This window comes from Bos javanicus, chromosome 1, assembly GCF_032452875.1.
Source record: "Bos javanicus breed banteng chromosome 1, ARS-OSU_banteng_1.0, whole genome shotgun sequence".
NCBI classification, from domain to species: Eukaryota; Metazoa; Chordata; class Mammalia; order Artiodactyla; family Bovidae; genus Bos; species Bos javanicus.
Window position 1 is genome coordinate 50,586,776 of NC_083868.1, and position 17,283 is coordinate 50,604,058.

Below are 17,283 nucleotides of genomic sequence, written 5' to 3' on the forward strand. Positions count from 1 at the left end.
TCCTGAATATTCATTGGAAGGACTGATGCTAAAACTGCAGTACTTTGGCCACCTGATACAAAGAACAGACTCACTGGAAAAGACCCTGATGCTGGCAAAGATTGAAGGCAGGAGAAGGGGACGACAGTGGATGAGAAATGGTTGGATGGCATCACTGACTCAATTGTCATGAGTTTGAGTAAACTCCGGAGTTGGTGATGGACAGGGAGGCCTGGCATGCTGCAGTCCATGGGATTGCAAAGAGTTGGACACGACTGAGTGACTGAACAGAACTGATATACACACACACACACATATATATACTCAGTTATATAATACTTTGTTATACACCTGAAAGTAACATATTATAATCAATTGTACTTCCTATATCAGTATTTTTTTAACTATATTTTGACATTTTCAAAAAAAATGTCAAAATATAGTTAAAAAAATACTGATATAGGACAAGAATTTACATAGGAAAAACTTCTGATGCTTCTAATTGTGAGACAAATATATTGTTTTAATTGTTTAATATGTGTATGTTCAGCATAACATCTATCAGTTACTCTTCCCTCCTCCCTTGTATCCAGCCACTCATCCAAAAAAAAATGTGCTAGGCACTCCTCTGGACACTTGGGGATATAGCAGTGAACCAAATCATGATATATCTTTAAAACATTAATATTCAAGTGAGGAGATAAACAGTCAAGCAAACAAATTAATGGAAGGTGGTATTTAGAAACATAAGGCAAAAGAAGGGGATAGAAAGTGACTGTGTGAAGTAGGGGGAGCTATTTTAGATATGGTGGGTCAAGGAAGGCATCCTGAAGAAGCAGATCAGCAGCATTTCATTAATAATGGCTATGAGTATGACTTGTACTTACTGAAATGGTACATCCTTCTATTGGGTTAGTCAAAAAGTCTGGGTTTTCCGAAACATCGTACCAAAATCCTGAACCAACTCTTTGACCACCCCAGCACTTACTGACTGGCAGCTGAACATTGCATGATAGTCCTAAATAAGCTTGAAAATTAACAGTCTGGTGCTAATAGGAATTCTAAAGAGATTTTTTTTTTTCCTTAATGGAAAAATAAGAGAATGCAACATTTCAGTGTATATAGACATCTTTCCCATTTCTCATATTTGATAAGGCAAAACAAAAGTTAGAGAATGCAGTATTTACTTACTTGGATGCCTTGGATCTTCCCATGAGCTCAGTTAGAGAATGAATAGATTTTTGAGGCACAGAACACGCCTTACTGACAGATCAAAATTAATATTAAGGCTTAGTTTAATATTTTCTGTGAGACAATTCTATAGGCATTCTTCACATAATACATGCTTTATGAGCAAATGCAGAGGTGATAAAAATACTTTCTTAGGCTGGCAGCACTCGTTAAATTATATAAAGAATGAAAGGTGCTCTAAAAAGCACTATGCAAATGTAAGTATTATTCTTAGTACTGTTAGCCAACTCACCTGAAGATGAAGGAAGCGGATCATAGTCCTGTGATGCTCTGTTGGATTTGACATTTTCACCTGGTAATCTCCTAGCAGGAGGCAAAGGAACTTGGCCACTTGCCGGATCAAAAAAGGGATCTTAAAAATAAAGGTAATTTTCAGATTAAAACTATTCTCTCTGCCAACTGGCTGAAGAAAACAATTAGAAATTCTCTGTAAAGATCAATTTTTGAAAGTAAGAAAACATTTCATGACTGATAGTAACCATTTCTAATCTGCCTGCATATTTTCAAATTTATTCATCACTTGGGCAAAAATGCTTTTCCCTGTTTTTCCTAACTGATGCACACTACTAATTTTGTATCTTTCAGATCTCTTATTTGATGGCAAAATTGTTTGATGATAAAAACTGTTTCTAATTTTAATTTTATGCCCCAATTTGTCCTGTACAATAAATATAAACTGTTGTAAAGTCAACAAGAAAAAGTGGATTTTGAATTTTGCCTGTTATAGTATTATCATATCAATTAATCTCTCTCGAGCATTAGGCAGACATAATCTGTAAAATGGACTTGACATCTAAAGGACAGGGACCTTATCTTATACTCAACTGGTTTGAATTATTATCTCCTAACAGAAACACGGTACCAGGCACACTGCTTGGTAAACAGCTTGCACTTCATAGATATTTACTTTTAACTACCAAAAACTAATTTAGATTCTGATTTTTCATAAATTCAAATTCTGTGAAATTTGTATTGCTAACATAAGGCTAAAATGTTAACTATTAAAGAAGAACAGATATTTCATTGTTTTAAATTTCATTTGAGTTTGATATTAAAAAACATGTAAGAATTTGATAATTTAAGAAGGAAATGCATACTCAGACTAAAGTTTGACTAGATAATGTAAGGCAAGAGTTGAAGTCATTATTTTCTTTCCTTATTTGAATACAATAATTATCCCTAGCTTTGCTAGAGACTTTTTTTTAACCTAACCAAGGCTACTTAATTTGCTTTCATTAATTTTGAGATTAAAATGAGTCTTAGATTCTGAGTTTTCGATAATTAAAAGGTCAATAGATCAGCCTCATTAATTTTGCTGAAACATTTTAGGAAGGAGTAAGAAGATAAATTCCATGCAACATATATTAATCTTTTGATTTTGGAAGGCTAACCAAAGGGACCAAATATGGTTATTTCTGCATAAATACAGGAAATTTCCAAAGATTTACAGTTAAATGTTCAATAAAATTTACTTTTAGTTCTTGTTCATTCTAAAACATCACAGATTTATTATTGGGTCAGAGAACAGACTGTCTTCTACAATACATAAACTTTTCTGTTTCCTTAAGGGTAAATTTACAGTTTTGTTAGATATACCTAAGCTATTTCTAATCATCTATTTAAGGCTAAATATTAGATTCCAGACTGATTACTGAGTCATAAATAGACTACATAATATACAGTAGTATGATATTGTACCATTAATCTATTGCATCTAAAAAGTCACTGGGTACAATGAAATGTGAACATAAATAGCATGGAATATTTAATTCAATTCTGAATCACTATGATGCTTCATGATAAGTTTGGCTACTGGTCAGGTACAGGGTAAACTGGGCTTCTGCAGCAAATTGTAATGTTGGAAGGGTTCCTGCGCCAATGGGAAAATACATATGATACAGTTCCCACAGAGAGCACAATAATTACCAAACTTGAAAATCAATAGTTTTTAAAAATAAATTCTTCAAAAATCCACTAAAATAAAATTTTATATCCACACTTAGGATTAAAACATACAAAGTGAAAATACCATAGCCAGTGTATCATTATATGTAGTAATAAATGTTTCAGAAATGAATGAATAAACATGATGGGATTAGTCTACTCTAAAATGCAGGACACTACTGTCTCTGATTTATAGTATGGTAATGCTAAACTGAAAATTTTTAACACTTATTTTAAGAGATTATTAAAAACTGAGGAAAGATTGGGAGGAAAAGGTTTGCTCTGCACTTTAAAGTGCAGAAATAGATATCAAAATAATGCTGTGCAAGAAGGAAACCTAACGAGGTTTTCTCTGGGAGGAGGCATTATGCAATTTTCTTAATTCTTTTTCCCCACTATCTGAAATACTTACAATCTTTTACTCAAGTGTAGGAAAAGAGGCAATTTGAACAGTTAAAACAATGGCATCTTTCCTCTGGACTGCCCCCAAATTATCTCAAAGATACTGCCCAAAACTTATCTCAAAGATTGATCCAATACTCTGAAAGTTTTAAAAGACTATCAATGCTAGATGTAACTGATAGGCTTGTAATAGGGTTTAAAGAGCTACTGAAGTGAAACAAAACTCCTCACTCTTTAACTCATATTCATAAAATCCCCATATGTAGTGGTTTGTCACTGATTAAGCCTTCCAGTGTTAGAGAATTCAGTACCCATCTGAGATATACGAATTATTATTAATTCAGGAAGCTTAAGAGGAATGCATTTTTTCACTCCTAATTCTTCTCACTGGTCAGTCTTTGATCATTTGAGGAGACATGGAAGAAATCTAATTATTCTCTCACAAATACAGTGGTTGAAGGCAACTCTATATATTCAAGATCTTCGATCCTCTTGGCTAAAACACCGTCAGTTCCTTTGATGTACCATAGTTCACATGGTGTGGTTTTATTTCCCTTTCTCATGCTGGCTGCATTCCATTCCTCCAGGAATAAGCTAGTCTCGGGTTTCTCCAACTTGGGCATGCATCAGAATCACCCCAAAGGCTTGTCAGAATACAGACTTTTGGTCCTACTCCCAGAGTTTCTGATTTAGTAAGTCTTGAGTAGGTCTAAAGCACTGGCATTTTTAACAAATTTCTAGGTGATGCTGATGCTGCTGGTCTCAAGACCACAATTCATGGTTTTACCCCATGAATCCTTCTGTTCTACCCCATGAATCCTTCAACACTCAGACATCGTAGTCTCCACACTGGCTGTGCCCCAGGGAGGACCTCGCCTCACTGGATCTCTGACCTGAACTCTGTGAGGGCAACCCTCAAAGGGCATGAACACCCTCGGAAACCATGTCATGGGTGTGCCTCATAAAGGTCATAGGCAACCAAACCCCTAAAGCATTCCCAGTAACTGTTGCTAATGATCCAAGCTTTCTCTGTACTGTACTTATGCAATTGCATTTCTGGATCCCAGTGAAAAACTCTCCTTTATCTCTAATAAAGATAGCTAGCTTTTTTGGCTAGCTTTCAGAGTTGAATTGTGACTTTCAGATTGGATACGGACTTCAAAAGATTCCAGGTAGAAATACAGTGAGGAAAGGTTCAGTAAGGGCTGCCAGATACATTGTGTATTTTGTGCACTGCACAAAGACGCAGTACTGGGAATGAGCAGACATAACTACAGCCTTGGCTTTGTTCCTGGAGCACTGGCTCTGGCACAAAGCAGAGGGAGGCATGCCTATTTCAACCCACCAACACAAAAGAAATGTCTTTTTGTAATGCACATAAAAGCATATATGTGCTAGCAGTAGCCCTGGTTTGTAGACAAGAAAGCATAAAGCTTTTTTTGAGGACTCTTCAGGTTTTGTTAAGATATGACTGACTTGTCCAGAGTAGATGGCTCATGTATCGTGGGGTGGGTATTCCTATTTTACCAAAAGAAATCTTGCATGAAGGCCTACAATGGAAACCAGATAAAAGCAGCATCAGAGCTGTGTCCCTGCTTCACTTCCCCTTTTTGATCGTATAGGAGCCCTAAGGCTCTTTTGCAGAAACACTGGGCCCTGTAGTTTAAAAACCACTATTTTAGAGCAGTCAGTGGGCTTGTAAGGCTGGAACGGTGGGCCTGACTCAGGTGTGCAGGGCACTGAATGCTGCAATAAAGAGGCTGGTTTAAAGAGGCACTTAACATCATGAAGATATCTAACCTCTGTCTTTAATTAGGGATACTGATTTCCTCAAGGAAACCAAATCTTCATAATGCCAGAAAAGGCTTATCATTACACTGATCTAAAGTTTTAAATGGCAGTAAAATGCTCATATATCTGTTTAAATTTAGCAATCACCTTTATTTACCTTATATGGTTTTACAACTACTGAGTTAAACTTCGGTTTAGTATTTATAAATGATTCTTTTAGGAAGTTCAATTCAGAGTGAAGAACTGATTTTATGATTTTCTATTTCACTTTTTAGACACTATAATGTGTTAATCCTTTGCAGAATTATATAGTCAAGTGCTTATTTATAAGCTGAAAGAAACCTTCGTGTTCTATGATATTCCATTAAGAACAATTAAAATACTTTTTTGATAAAGAGGAAGTCTAATACATGTGGTTTAAAAATGAATAAAAACAGTGACTCATTGGATCTCATAAAGCAACTAGCAACAGACTAGAAATCTGTTCTGTGCAGAGTACATCATGAGAAACGCTGGGCTAGAAGAAGCACAAGATGGAATCAAGGTTGACGGGAGAAATATCAATAATCTCAGATATGGAGATGACGCCACCCTTATGGCAGAAAGTGAAGAGGAACTCAAAAGCCTCTTGATGAAAGTGAAAGAGGAGAATGAAAAATTTGGCTTAAAGCTCAACATTCAGAAAACGAAGATCATGGCATCTGGTCCCATCACTTTATGGGAAACAGATGGGGAAACAGTGTCAGACTTTATTTTTTGGGCTCCAAAATCACTGCAGATGGTGACTGCAGCCATGAAATTAAAAGATGCTTACTCCTTGGAAGGAAAGTTATGACCAACCTAGATAGCATATTGAAAAGCAGAGACATTACTTTGCCAACAAAGGGCCGTCTAGTCAAGGCTATGGTTTTTCCAGTGGTCATGTATGGATGTGAGAGTTGGACTGTGAAGAAAGCTGAGTGCTGAAGAATTGATGCTTTTGAACTGTGGTGTTGGAGAAGACTCTTGAGAGTCCCTTGGACTGCAAGGACATCCAACCAGTCCATTCAAGAGGAGATAAGCCCTGGGTGTTCTTTGGAAGGAATGAAGCTAAAGCTAAAACTCCAGTACTTTGGCCACCTCATGTGAAGAGTTGACTCACTGGAAAAGACTCTGATGCTGGGAGGGATGGGAGGCAGGAGCAGAAGGGGACGACAGAGGATGAGATGGCTGGATGGCATCACTGACTCAATGGACGTGAGTCTGAGTGAACTCCGGGAATTGGTGATGGACAGGGAGGCCTGGCATGCTGTGATTCATGGGGTCGCAAAAGAGTCGGACACGACTGAGCAACTGAACTGAACTGAATGACTGGAAACAGGGAAGAAAGCTGCATTTTTTTCTTCTTACAAGTATTTAGTATCAAGGGATGTCGATATTATTTGGAATGGAATTACAGTACTTCCGTGTATAAAAGTAGGTCAAGTGCGTGTGTTAGTTGCTCAGTCATGTCTGACTCTTTGCGAATCCATGGACTGTAGCCTGCCAGGCTCCTCTGTCCATGGAATTCTCTAGGCAATAATACTGTAGTGGGTAGCTGCTCCCGTCTCCAGGAGATCTTCCCAACATAGGGATCAAACCTGGGTCTTCTGCATTGCAGGCAGATTCTTTACCCTCTGAGCCATCAGGAAAACCCAAAAGCAGGTCAAGAGTGAGTCAACAGTTTCAAAAGACCCTGCTCTGGTCTCATGTTAGCCTCACACCATAGGCTAAGGATAACTGCTCCTGAGTCTCTCTCTGGCAGTCAAGCAAAGCTATGCATGAAATAAAACAGTTTATACAAGTTTCATTCTGTCTAATAAAAAAGGTGACTTTTCATTTTGAAGTATTCCTTTCTCGTAATTAATTATGAGTAAAAAATTTTTGAAGATTTTTACAAAGCGCAACAAACAATGAAATTATGATAACTGAAATATATTACAACTGATTCTTTTGAAACAGGTAAAAGCATGTGTGTAAAATGTTCTAATTCCTAGAAAGCTTAATTTTAAAAGAAGTCACTGCACTTAGCTTTCATTCAATGGGCTTAAATGTAACTGAGACTAGTAGCATTCAGTAAATTAATGGGATCCATGAGGTCAGGGAGGCATTTCACAGGGTGAGTGACACAGGACAATTCAGTATTTAGTGACAAAAAATTAAACTCAAAATTATTCCTTGAACATAAACTATAAACTGCCTTTAGAACTGAAGCTATTATATATTCCAAGTTATATGTCTATAATTTTGTGTGTCATATGTACAAACTGCTTCAAACTTCTAAATTATCAAGCCAAATTGAAAAAAAGAACCATGAGAAAAGTGTAAAAGGTGAATGACAATGGTTAAGATCCCGAAGTTTTCTATGAAGCATGTAGGTGGTCAAAAGACAAAGTTAGTACTCTTAAAAGGCTTTCATGATTTATCTCATACATATAAGTAAAGCAGTTGCTAAGAAAGAAAATCTTTATCTTATGTTTAATCAAACCAAACTGAGGAAGCAAACGTTTGAGTATAGATCACAGTATCACCAACAGGGCTGACTGGAACAGTTAATATCAGCAGATTCAATATAACAGAATTTTTTTTCCCTGATAATTGTGACTAGTGAAGTGGATGGTTTACTAAGTCTTTTTATTTCTACTCCTCACTTGATTTTACAAAAAGCTATATATTAATTTTCCTCAACCAATAATTTTAGTACATACACTGAGGCATTAGAAACAGTAACACAACAATCAAATGCAGATATTTCAGAAAAAACATACCTACTAATATTACAGCAGTATAATTTACGAAGATAGTGAGTTTTGGAATAAAAAATGACCCTAAAGCATATTTAGTAAAAAATTTTAAACACGTTATTAGAAATACCACACAGAATTAGGAGCGAGTCTAAATTTGTCCCCATCACTATTAGCTCAAACACAGCCCTTCTGGTTCTCAGGGATGCCTTTTGTAGCATAGAGGTGTTATTTGTAGCATACAGCAACATTTCTAAATTCTGTGATTCCTTGTTGCTTTCACCATTTTTAAAAATCCTTTTGGCAATAAACCAAACAACTGACAAACCCACCCAACTGCTATTTTCCGCCCAGGATTTTTCAGCTTGAGAGCTAGAAATCAGTGAATTACTAATGCTTATTTGACAGTATGATCTTAGAAATACTTTCACTTCAAGTGAAAGGTTTGCTTGGGTTTTCTCTCCTACCTGAAGGAAGGAGGAAAAGGTCCTGTCCTGAGGATGGTCGGCTGCCAGAGCCAGGAGGTTTCGAATGTTCGATGAGACTGTGCCTTGCGGGAGGTGGGGGAGGTGGGAGGGACGGAGGCAGAGCGTCAAAAGCATCTTCGCCTGCATTTAAAGAAAGGTCAGTATCAGCAGCAGAACTTCAGGCAAAACTAATAATCTTCTGTTACTGCTTATAAAGAACTTCGCCTGCAGTGTTTATACAGCAGTTGACCAACTTTGGTAAAGGGAGCTGATTATTTTGTGGGGGGTGTCTGGAGAGAAGTACAGACACACAAACACACACATGCAGACTTTTTCTCTCAGGTCTTTCTGTTAAAAAGCTGTGTAACCTTTGTAATATTAAGACACTGGAGGTTTGAACTAAATATTATAAGATCAACATCATCAAAACAGAATTTCTGTGTAACAGTAAGAGTTCACAGTCTAACTGGAAAATCACTACATGCACACAAATTTAATGTCCAATAATTTAAATTATCTTTTAAAGTTTGCTCCACTGGATTTTAATTCATTTAAGCTAATGCTCCCCATATATTTCATTGTCAAAATATACAGAAAATGTACCTGCAGTAGAGGAATATCATCTTTTTCTACTTACCAGATATCTCTAGAGAGACACAGTTAAATATAGAAATAACTCTTGTGGTGGTCCCGAAGCTAGTTACTTATATTTGCATAGTTCCCGCCTTTTCTAACTATAAAATACTGCAGCAGATTTTTATGTCTACTTATGTTTCACTTGCCACATCTTACTATCTCCTATTCATATTTTTCCTCATCTTGATTGTTTAAGAAGTAAAATTGCAGTATATGTATTTCTGTAAGCAATCGCAAATACTTGTGAATGAAATGGAGTATAAATACCTACATATTATAGTAACAAATATTCTTCTGGATTTAAATATATTGACTTGAATATAAAGGTTTATTTAAATACAAATGGTTTCACCACTCATCCAGCTTGCCTTGGGAAAAATATTCTGAATATCTTTGCTAATGATCATTAGAGAAACTTTTCTAATGTAAAATATATGAAAGTATAGAAGAGAGAGCTTAGTTCTTAGTATCATTTGAACCTTTAGCTATCTCCTACACTATCTTATTTATTCAAATCCTTTATCTGCCCCTACTGTTATTTTCCCCACCCTGATATTCCTGTATACCATGCTAGGCACATGGATAATGTAAAGATCAAAATCATAAGGCCTTGACCTGAGGAGCTTAGATTCCATAAAGAGTTCTAAAAAAAGTTCACAAATGATTCAGAGGTGAAAGTCCCATAGGTCACACAGAGAGAGAAAGAGATGCCTTGTAAGAGGGAAGAGGAAGGTAGAAAGTGGCATTCAGCAAGGTGTTACCAAGAAAAGGAAGGTCTGGGATATTAGGGCTCAAAAACATTTGTTCATCAAATACACTCTGGAGAATGGCAATCTACTCCAGTATTTTTGCCTGGAGAATCCCATGGACAGAGGATCCTGGTAGGCTACAATCCGGGGGATCACAAAGAGTCAGATACAACTGAGCAACCTTACACTACATCAAATACAAGGATGGTATCTTCTAGGTTGAGTGAATAGTATAAATAAAATATGAGATGTACATGAAGAGCCAAAGGATGAGTTATATGTTGCTGAATGGCAGAAACCAACATAACACTGTAAAGCAATTACCTTCCAATTAAAAATAATTTTAAAATGAAGGTTGGAATGCTTCTCTGCATTGTCCGATATGGTAGTAACCATCTACATACAGATATTTAAATAAACTAAAATTCAGTTCTACAGTCATACATACAGATCTTTTATGTCACCACATAAAGTTCTATAGGACAATGCTGATCTAATCATAAAGACTTAGGTAACAGGTAAAAAACCAGCATAGAGGAAGAAGCAGAAGAAAAGAAAAAGACTAGGTAAAGAAGGCCCTTGTAATCCAGGTAGGTGATAGTAAAGCACTCAACTGCAGAAAGAATAGGAGCAGGACATTCAACTGCGTAACCAGAAATACCAGGTGATGGTGTCTTTGGGGGGAAAAAAATGGAAAAGTTCATTTCCAGTAACCTAATAATTCAAATAAGCTCACAAAAGAACCTTCATCATACATTATTTCATGTTATGGTGACACATTATTGTGAAGCTTTAACTTCTAAAAGTTGTCTTCCTCTGAAAATAGGGTGAGAAACTTCCTACCTAAAATTAATGAAATAGACACCCACACCAGACAACTTTTATGTACATATACACCTGTGGGTACCTTCACACATACACACACACACACACATTAAGTGTACTTCATAGTAAAATCTGAAACAGATTATTTCTAGCTGCAATGATTATAAGAGAGAATTTGTTTTTGGCTCTCTGCAATAAAATACATAATTCCTCATAATGTAATTAGCTAAGTGGAAATGGGTCATTATATACTGAAAGAAAAAGTAAATACACATTCAGTAAGAACTGTACTTTAAGAGAATCTCAGAAGAATACTCCAAATCCATAAGAAGCACAAGCACCTGAAGGAATGAACAGTGCCCTCAGAAGATGTTTTACATGAAGAGACAACTTGATAAAACCCTGACCAATGCCAGCTACTTACAGCACTGTTTCAATCATCTAAATGGAATAATGGTCACATGAACTTGAGAGCCACCATCACCTGGAGATTCTAATCTGCATTCTAATTCAGACAATTTCAGAACCCAACAAGTCTGCACTGCATTGAACCCTGAATTCTGATAATTCAGATGTTAATCGAAAGAGATGGCAGAGTGGTTTGCTTGAAATTGTTTTAAAGGTTTCAACCTAATGGAGGGATGAGAAGATCATAATCAGAGGGCGTCCTGTTGAGTGAAGAACCATGCTTTGGATTGTCCCGAGTTGGAGGCCTGGCAGGTGGCAATGGCACTGGATCAGAGGCTGAATCAAAAACATCTCCTAGAGGATAACACAAAATCTTAATGTATCTTCAGTACAACAATGGCATGGAATTTTGCCTTTAAATTCTGACCTTAAGATGTAGAATACAAAGAGAATGTTTTATACATACCCTTTAAATATATGCCTAACTCAGGGATGTTTGATTTCTTCATCTCTGAGGATGTGCCATGTGTTCCATTCAATATACAGTGACCGTTATCACAAGATCTAGAGCAGAAATCAAAGGACAAAAATCGTAAGGGTCATTGCTTTCCATTTAAAAGTCATTTGGGGGTGGAGATGATGGGAACCAGCAACCTTGCTCATATGATAAAGTTGGAAAATAAATATAATTAATTGACTTTTCTGGAAAAAGTACAGGTAATGTTATCTACATACTATTACTCAAATACCTTTACAAAGCAGAAGTAAATATTCCATAGAAGACAATCATTTTTAAAAAAAACTGCAACCAATAATTAGAAGGAACACAAAACTGTTCATACCCTAAACACTTGTGGAATTAATATATAATTTTGGAAGATTTCCATATTATCAAGTTTTTGAAGAAAAAAAATGTAATATGCAGGCAAAAATATGTAAAAGTCCCAGTGACTTCATTATTGATTAGTGATACTTAACAGTGTATTTATATTTCTGTAATTTAAGCTTTCCTTATAAAAACCAGGAACCTATCAAGAAAGGAAAGAAACTGAAAGTCGTTCAGTTGTGTTCGACTTTTTGTGACCCTATGGACTATATAGTCCATGAAATTCTCCAGGCCAGAATACTGGAGTGGGTAGCCTCTCCCTTCTTCAGGGGACCTTCCCAACCCAGGGATCGAACCAAGGTCTCCCGCATTGCAGGCAGATTCTTTACCAGCTGAGCCACTAGGGAAGCTCAAGAATACTGGAGTGGGTAGCCTATCCCTTCTCTGGCGGATCTTCCCGACCCAGGAATCGAACTGGGGTCTCCTGCCTTGCAGGTGGATTCTTTACCAACTGAGCTATCAGGGAATTATCAAGGAAGGAGAATTATTAAATATTCAGCAAGTCCATGAAAATTCAGATAGGCATTTTCAAAGAACTAGAGCCTGGGGCATAATTTCACCATTGCCATGAACAAAACTCTGGTATTTCTGTCAAGTAGAAAAATGACTTTTATTTCTTTTTCTGCTCTGATTGCTGTGGCCAAAACTTCCAAAACTATGTTGAATAGTAATGGTGAAAGTGGGCACCCTTGTCTTGTTCCTGACTTTAGAGGAAAAGAAGAAGTAAAACTCTCACTATTTGCAGATGACATGATCCTCTACATAGAAAACCCTAAAGATTCCACCAGAAAATTACTAGAAATAATCAATGACTATAGTAAAGTTGCAGGATATAAAATCAACACACAGAAATCCCTTGCATTCCTATACACTAATAATGAGAAAACAGAAAGAGAAATTAAGGAAACAATTCCATTCACCATTGCAACGGAAAGAATAAAATACTTAGGGATATATCTACCTAAAGAAACTAAAGACCTATATATAGAAAACTATAAAACACTGGTGAAAGAAATCAAAGAGGACACTAATAGATGGAGAAATATACCATGTTCATGGATTGGAAGAATCAATATAGTGAAAATAAGTATACTACCCAAAGCAATTTATAGATTCAACGCAATCCCTATCAAGCTACCAACAGTATTCTTCACAGAGCTAGAACAAATAATTTCACAATTTGTATGGAAATACAAAAAACCTCGAATAACCAAAGCAATCTTGAGAAAGAAGAATGGAACTGGAGGAATCAACCTACCTGACTTCAGGCTCTACTACAAAGCCACAGTTATCAAGACAGTATAGTACTGGCACAAAGACAGAAATATAGATCAATGGAATAAAATAGAAAGCCCAGAGATAAATCCACGCACATATGGACACCTTATCTTTGACAAAGGAGGAAAGAATATACAATGGATTAAAGACAATCTCTTTAACAAGTGGTGCTGGGAAATCTGATCAACCACTTGTAAAAGAATGAAACTAGACCACTTTCTAACACCATACACAAAAATAAACTCAAAATGTATTAAACATCTAAATGTAAGACCAGAAACTATAAAACTCCTAGAGGAGAACATAGGCAAAACACTCTCTGACATACATCACAGCAGGATCCTCTATGATCCACCTCCCAGAATATTGGAAATAAAATCAAAAATAAACAAATGGGACCTAATTAACCTTAAAAGCTTCTGCACATCAAAGGAAACTCTTAGCAAGGTGAAAAGACAGCCTTCAGAATGGGAGAAAATAATAGCAAATGAAGCAACTGACAAACAACTAATCTCAAAAATATACAAGCAACTCCTACAGCTCAACTCCAGAAAAATAAACGACCCAATCAAAAAATGGGCCAAAGAACTAAATAGACATTTCTCCAAAGAAGACATACAGATGGCTAACAAACACATGAAAAGATGCTCAACATCACTCATTATCAGGGAAATGCAAATCAAAACCACTATGAGGTACCATTTCACACCAGTCAGAATGGCTGCGATCCAAAAGTCTACAAATAATAAATGCTGGAGAGGGTGTGGAGAAAAGGGAACCCTCTTACACTGTTGGTGGGAATGCAAACTAGTACAGCCACTATGGAGAACAGTGTGGAGATTCCTTAAAAAACTGGAAATAGAACTGCCTTATGATCCAGCAATCCCACTGCTGGGTATACACACTGAGGAAACCAGAAGGGAAAGAGACACGTGTACCCCAATGTTCATCGCAGCACTGTTTATAATAGCCAGGACATGGAAGCAACCTAGATGTCCATCAGCAGATGAATGGATAAGAAAGCTGTGGTACATATACACAATGGAATATTACTCAGCCATTAAAAAGAATACATTTGAATCAGTTCTAATGAGGTGGATGAAACTGGAGCCTATTATACAGAGTGAAGTAAGCCAGAAGGAAAAACATAAATACAGTATACTAACGCATATATATGGAATTTAGAAAGATGGTAACAATAACCCGGTGTACGAGACAGCAAAAGAGACACTGATGTACAGAACAGTCTTATGGACTCTGTGGGAGAGGGAGAGGGTGGGAAGATTTGGGAGAATGACATTGAAACATGTAAAATATCATGTAAGAAATAAGTTGCCAGTCCAGGTTCGATGCACGATACTGGATGCTTGGGGCTAGTGCACTGGGACGACCCAGAGGGATGGTATGGGGAGGGAGGAGGGAGGAGGGTTCAGGATGGGGAACACATGTATACCTGTGGCGGATTCATTTTGATATTTGGCAAAACTAATACAATTATGTAAAGTTTAAAAATAAAATAAAACTAAAAAAAAAAAAAGAAAGAAAAATGACTTTAGCAAAAAGGCCTTGGGTACACAACAAATATTTTAATCTGGGTGTCACTAAGAGGACAATACTTACTAAACAGGTATTTTTGTTGTTGGCTTTAATGCTTTGGAATCAAACTGAACACAATGGATAAGTCCAAGGCACAGGAAGAGAAGCACTGGGCTTATTTTGTTTTCAGAATATAACTGTGCAGCAGACTATCTGCTCACTCTGCTCACAAAGAGCTACAGAAAGCAGAGTTTATATTTTACTTTTCCTCAATTTACTCTGAATTCTTGGGGCAAAGTAAAAGTACATATATAATGGAGGAGATATTGGACATTTGAATAGTTATTGCAAAGCGCTTCATCTGAAATTCACTTCCTTTCTCTCTGGTGGCCACATCTCTTTAAGGGGACAGAGATGGTTCATTTAAAAATAGTTACCATGTATTTTCATAAAATGATGGATTTTTACTGAAACTGAATTATTCATCTACAGTTTAACATTTTCTATATATTGACAATTTACTTCTCCTGATATTCCAAAAAGAGGAAAAATGCAGAAAGAAAGGTGTCTAAGTTTAGAGTGCTTTGTAGAGGACCTAAGAAGATACTTCATCCATCAGCTCTCAAGATCAATCAAATAAAAAATTCACTTCAATTAAATTTAGGGATTATCAACATTTATTATTCCTCTATAACTGTAGAAAGATGCTAATGGTGGTCATAAATCAAATTTATTTTCAGGATTTCAGAGGCCTGTCACCAAAAGTCTCATCCAATATGATGTGACAATTAAAATTTAAAGTCTTAAAATTATACCCTTTACTTCTCCAGTGATGAAAAAAAGTGAGATCCCAAGGAGACCAAAAACAAAATCTCATCTTACTTCAGTTTTTAAAATTACTACAAATTTTTAAGAGCCAGGGGAACTGAAAATTTTAACAGTAGATATTTGATGTTAAGGAATAACTTTTTTCTCTTAATAAGAGCAGTGGACATACGGCTCTTCTAACATAATAAATTCGGAGAAGGTAATGGCACCCCACTCCAGTACTCTTGCCTGGAAAATCCCACGGACGGAGGAGCCTGGTGGGCTGCAGCCTATGGGGTCGCTGAGGGTCGGACACGACTGAGCGACTTCACTTTCACTTTTCACTTTCATGCATTGGAGAAGGAAATGACAACCCACTCCAGTGTTCTTGCCTGGAGAATCCCAGGGATGGGGGAGCCTGGTGGGCTGCCGTCTATGGGGTGGCACAGAGTCGGACACGACTGAAGCGACTTAGCAGCAGCAACATAATAAATTATTATCTCTCAGTTATTTCTCTGTCTTCTCAATGATATTGTTTTACCAATAAATGCCCTTAAGGCCAGCAATCTGCAAAAGAACACTGGTTTTCACTGTGAAATGTGAAAGTGAAAGTGTTAGTCGCTCAGTCATGTCCTATTCTTTGTGACCCCATGGACTATTGCCCACCAGGCTCCTCTGTCCATGGGATTCTCCAGGCAAGAATACTAGCATGCGTAGCCATCCCCTTTCTCCAGGGGATCTTCCCAACCCAGGATCTTCTGAGCTGTGATGGTAAAGAATCTGCCTGCAATGTGGGAGACCTGGGTTTGATCCCTGAGTCAGGAAGAATCCCTGGAGGAGGGAACGACAACCCACTCCAGTATTCTTGCCTGGAGAATTCCATGGACGGAGGAGCCTGGCGGGCAACAGTCCATGGGGTCACAAAAGACATGACTGAGCGAATAACACTTTGAAATGTGAAGCGCTGGACGGCTAAGTGTTAATAACCCTGGTTAATAATTGTGCAGAGTGCTGAAATGTGATAATTCTAACCATGTAATTCATTAAGGCAGATCTATGCTTTAAATGGAAATTTGCTTCTCTTTTTCCAAGTATTATAGTACAATACTTGAAGAAAGGCATCAAAACATTTTTTTTAGATATTTCTTCTGGAAAGGAACACTCCACTCATAAAACACTCTGTTGACTGACTTGACCTCAAAAATAAATGGCACATAAGTAAAGATGACATAGATGACTGAAGTGTTCAACAGCTCTCCTATTCCTCAGTCAATAAAGAGATACTGCAAGGCAAGAAGGCTGGGATATGAGCAGTAGCTGAGCCCTCTTCTGTATACACCAGGCAGAGCTCCAGGGATGTAATTATACAAAGAAAACTGGAGCTCAGGAAAGAAGTTTGAAACTGAGATTTGACTTCTTGAGTACTAAATATATTTGGAGAAGGAAATGGCTACCCACTCCAGTATTCTTCCCTGGAATATCCTACGGACAGAGGAGCCTGGTAGGCTATAGTCCATGGGGTCACAAATAGTCAGACACGACTGAGCATTCACTGAATGTTA

The 17,283-nt window shown here is 37.1% G+C and overlaps 1 protein-coding gene across 11 annotated transcripts in view; it reads right to left on the minus strand.

The window, feature by feature from the left end:
- Positions 1-17,283, minus strand: part of CBLB (Cbl proto-oncogene B) — a 229,245-nt gene that overhangs the window by 14,694 nt on the left and 197,268 nt on the right. For 8 of the 11 annotated variants that reach the window (XM_061383872.1, XM_061383754.1, XM_061383358.1 and 5 more), the window contains 4 exons: positions 11,681-11,778; positions 11,437-11,568; positions 8,597-8,737; positions 1,463-1,582 (listed from right to left, as the gene is read on the minus strand). In XM_061383872.1, coding sequence (XP_061239856.1) covers positions 1,463-1,582; positions 8,597-8,737; positions 11,437-11,568; positions 11,681-11,778 — 491 coding nt within the window. The remainder of the gene's footprint in view (positions 1-1,462; positions 1,583-8,596; positions 8,738-11,436; positions 11,569-11,680; positions 11,779-17,283) is intronic. The other 3 variants (XM_061383797.1, XM_061383595.1, XM_061383679.1) reach the window with 2 other exon arrangements.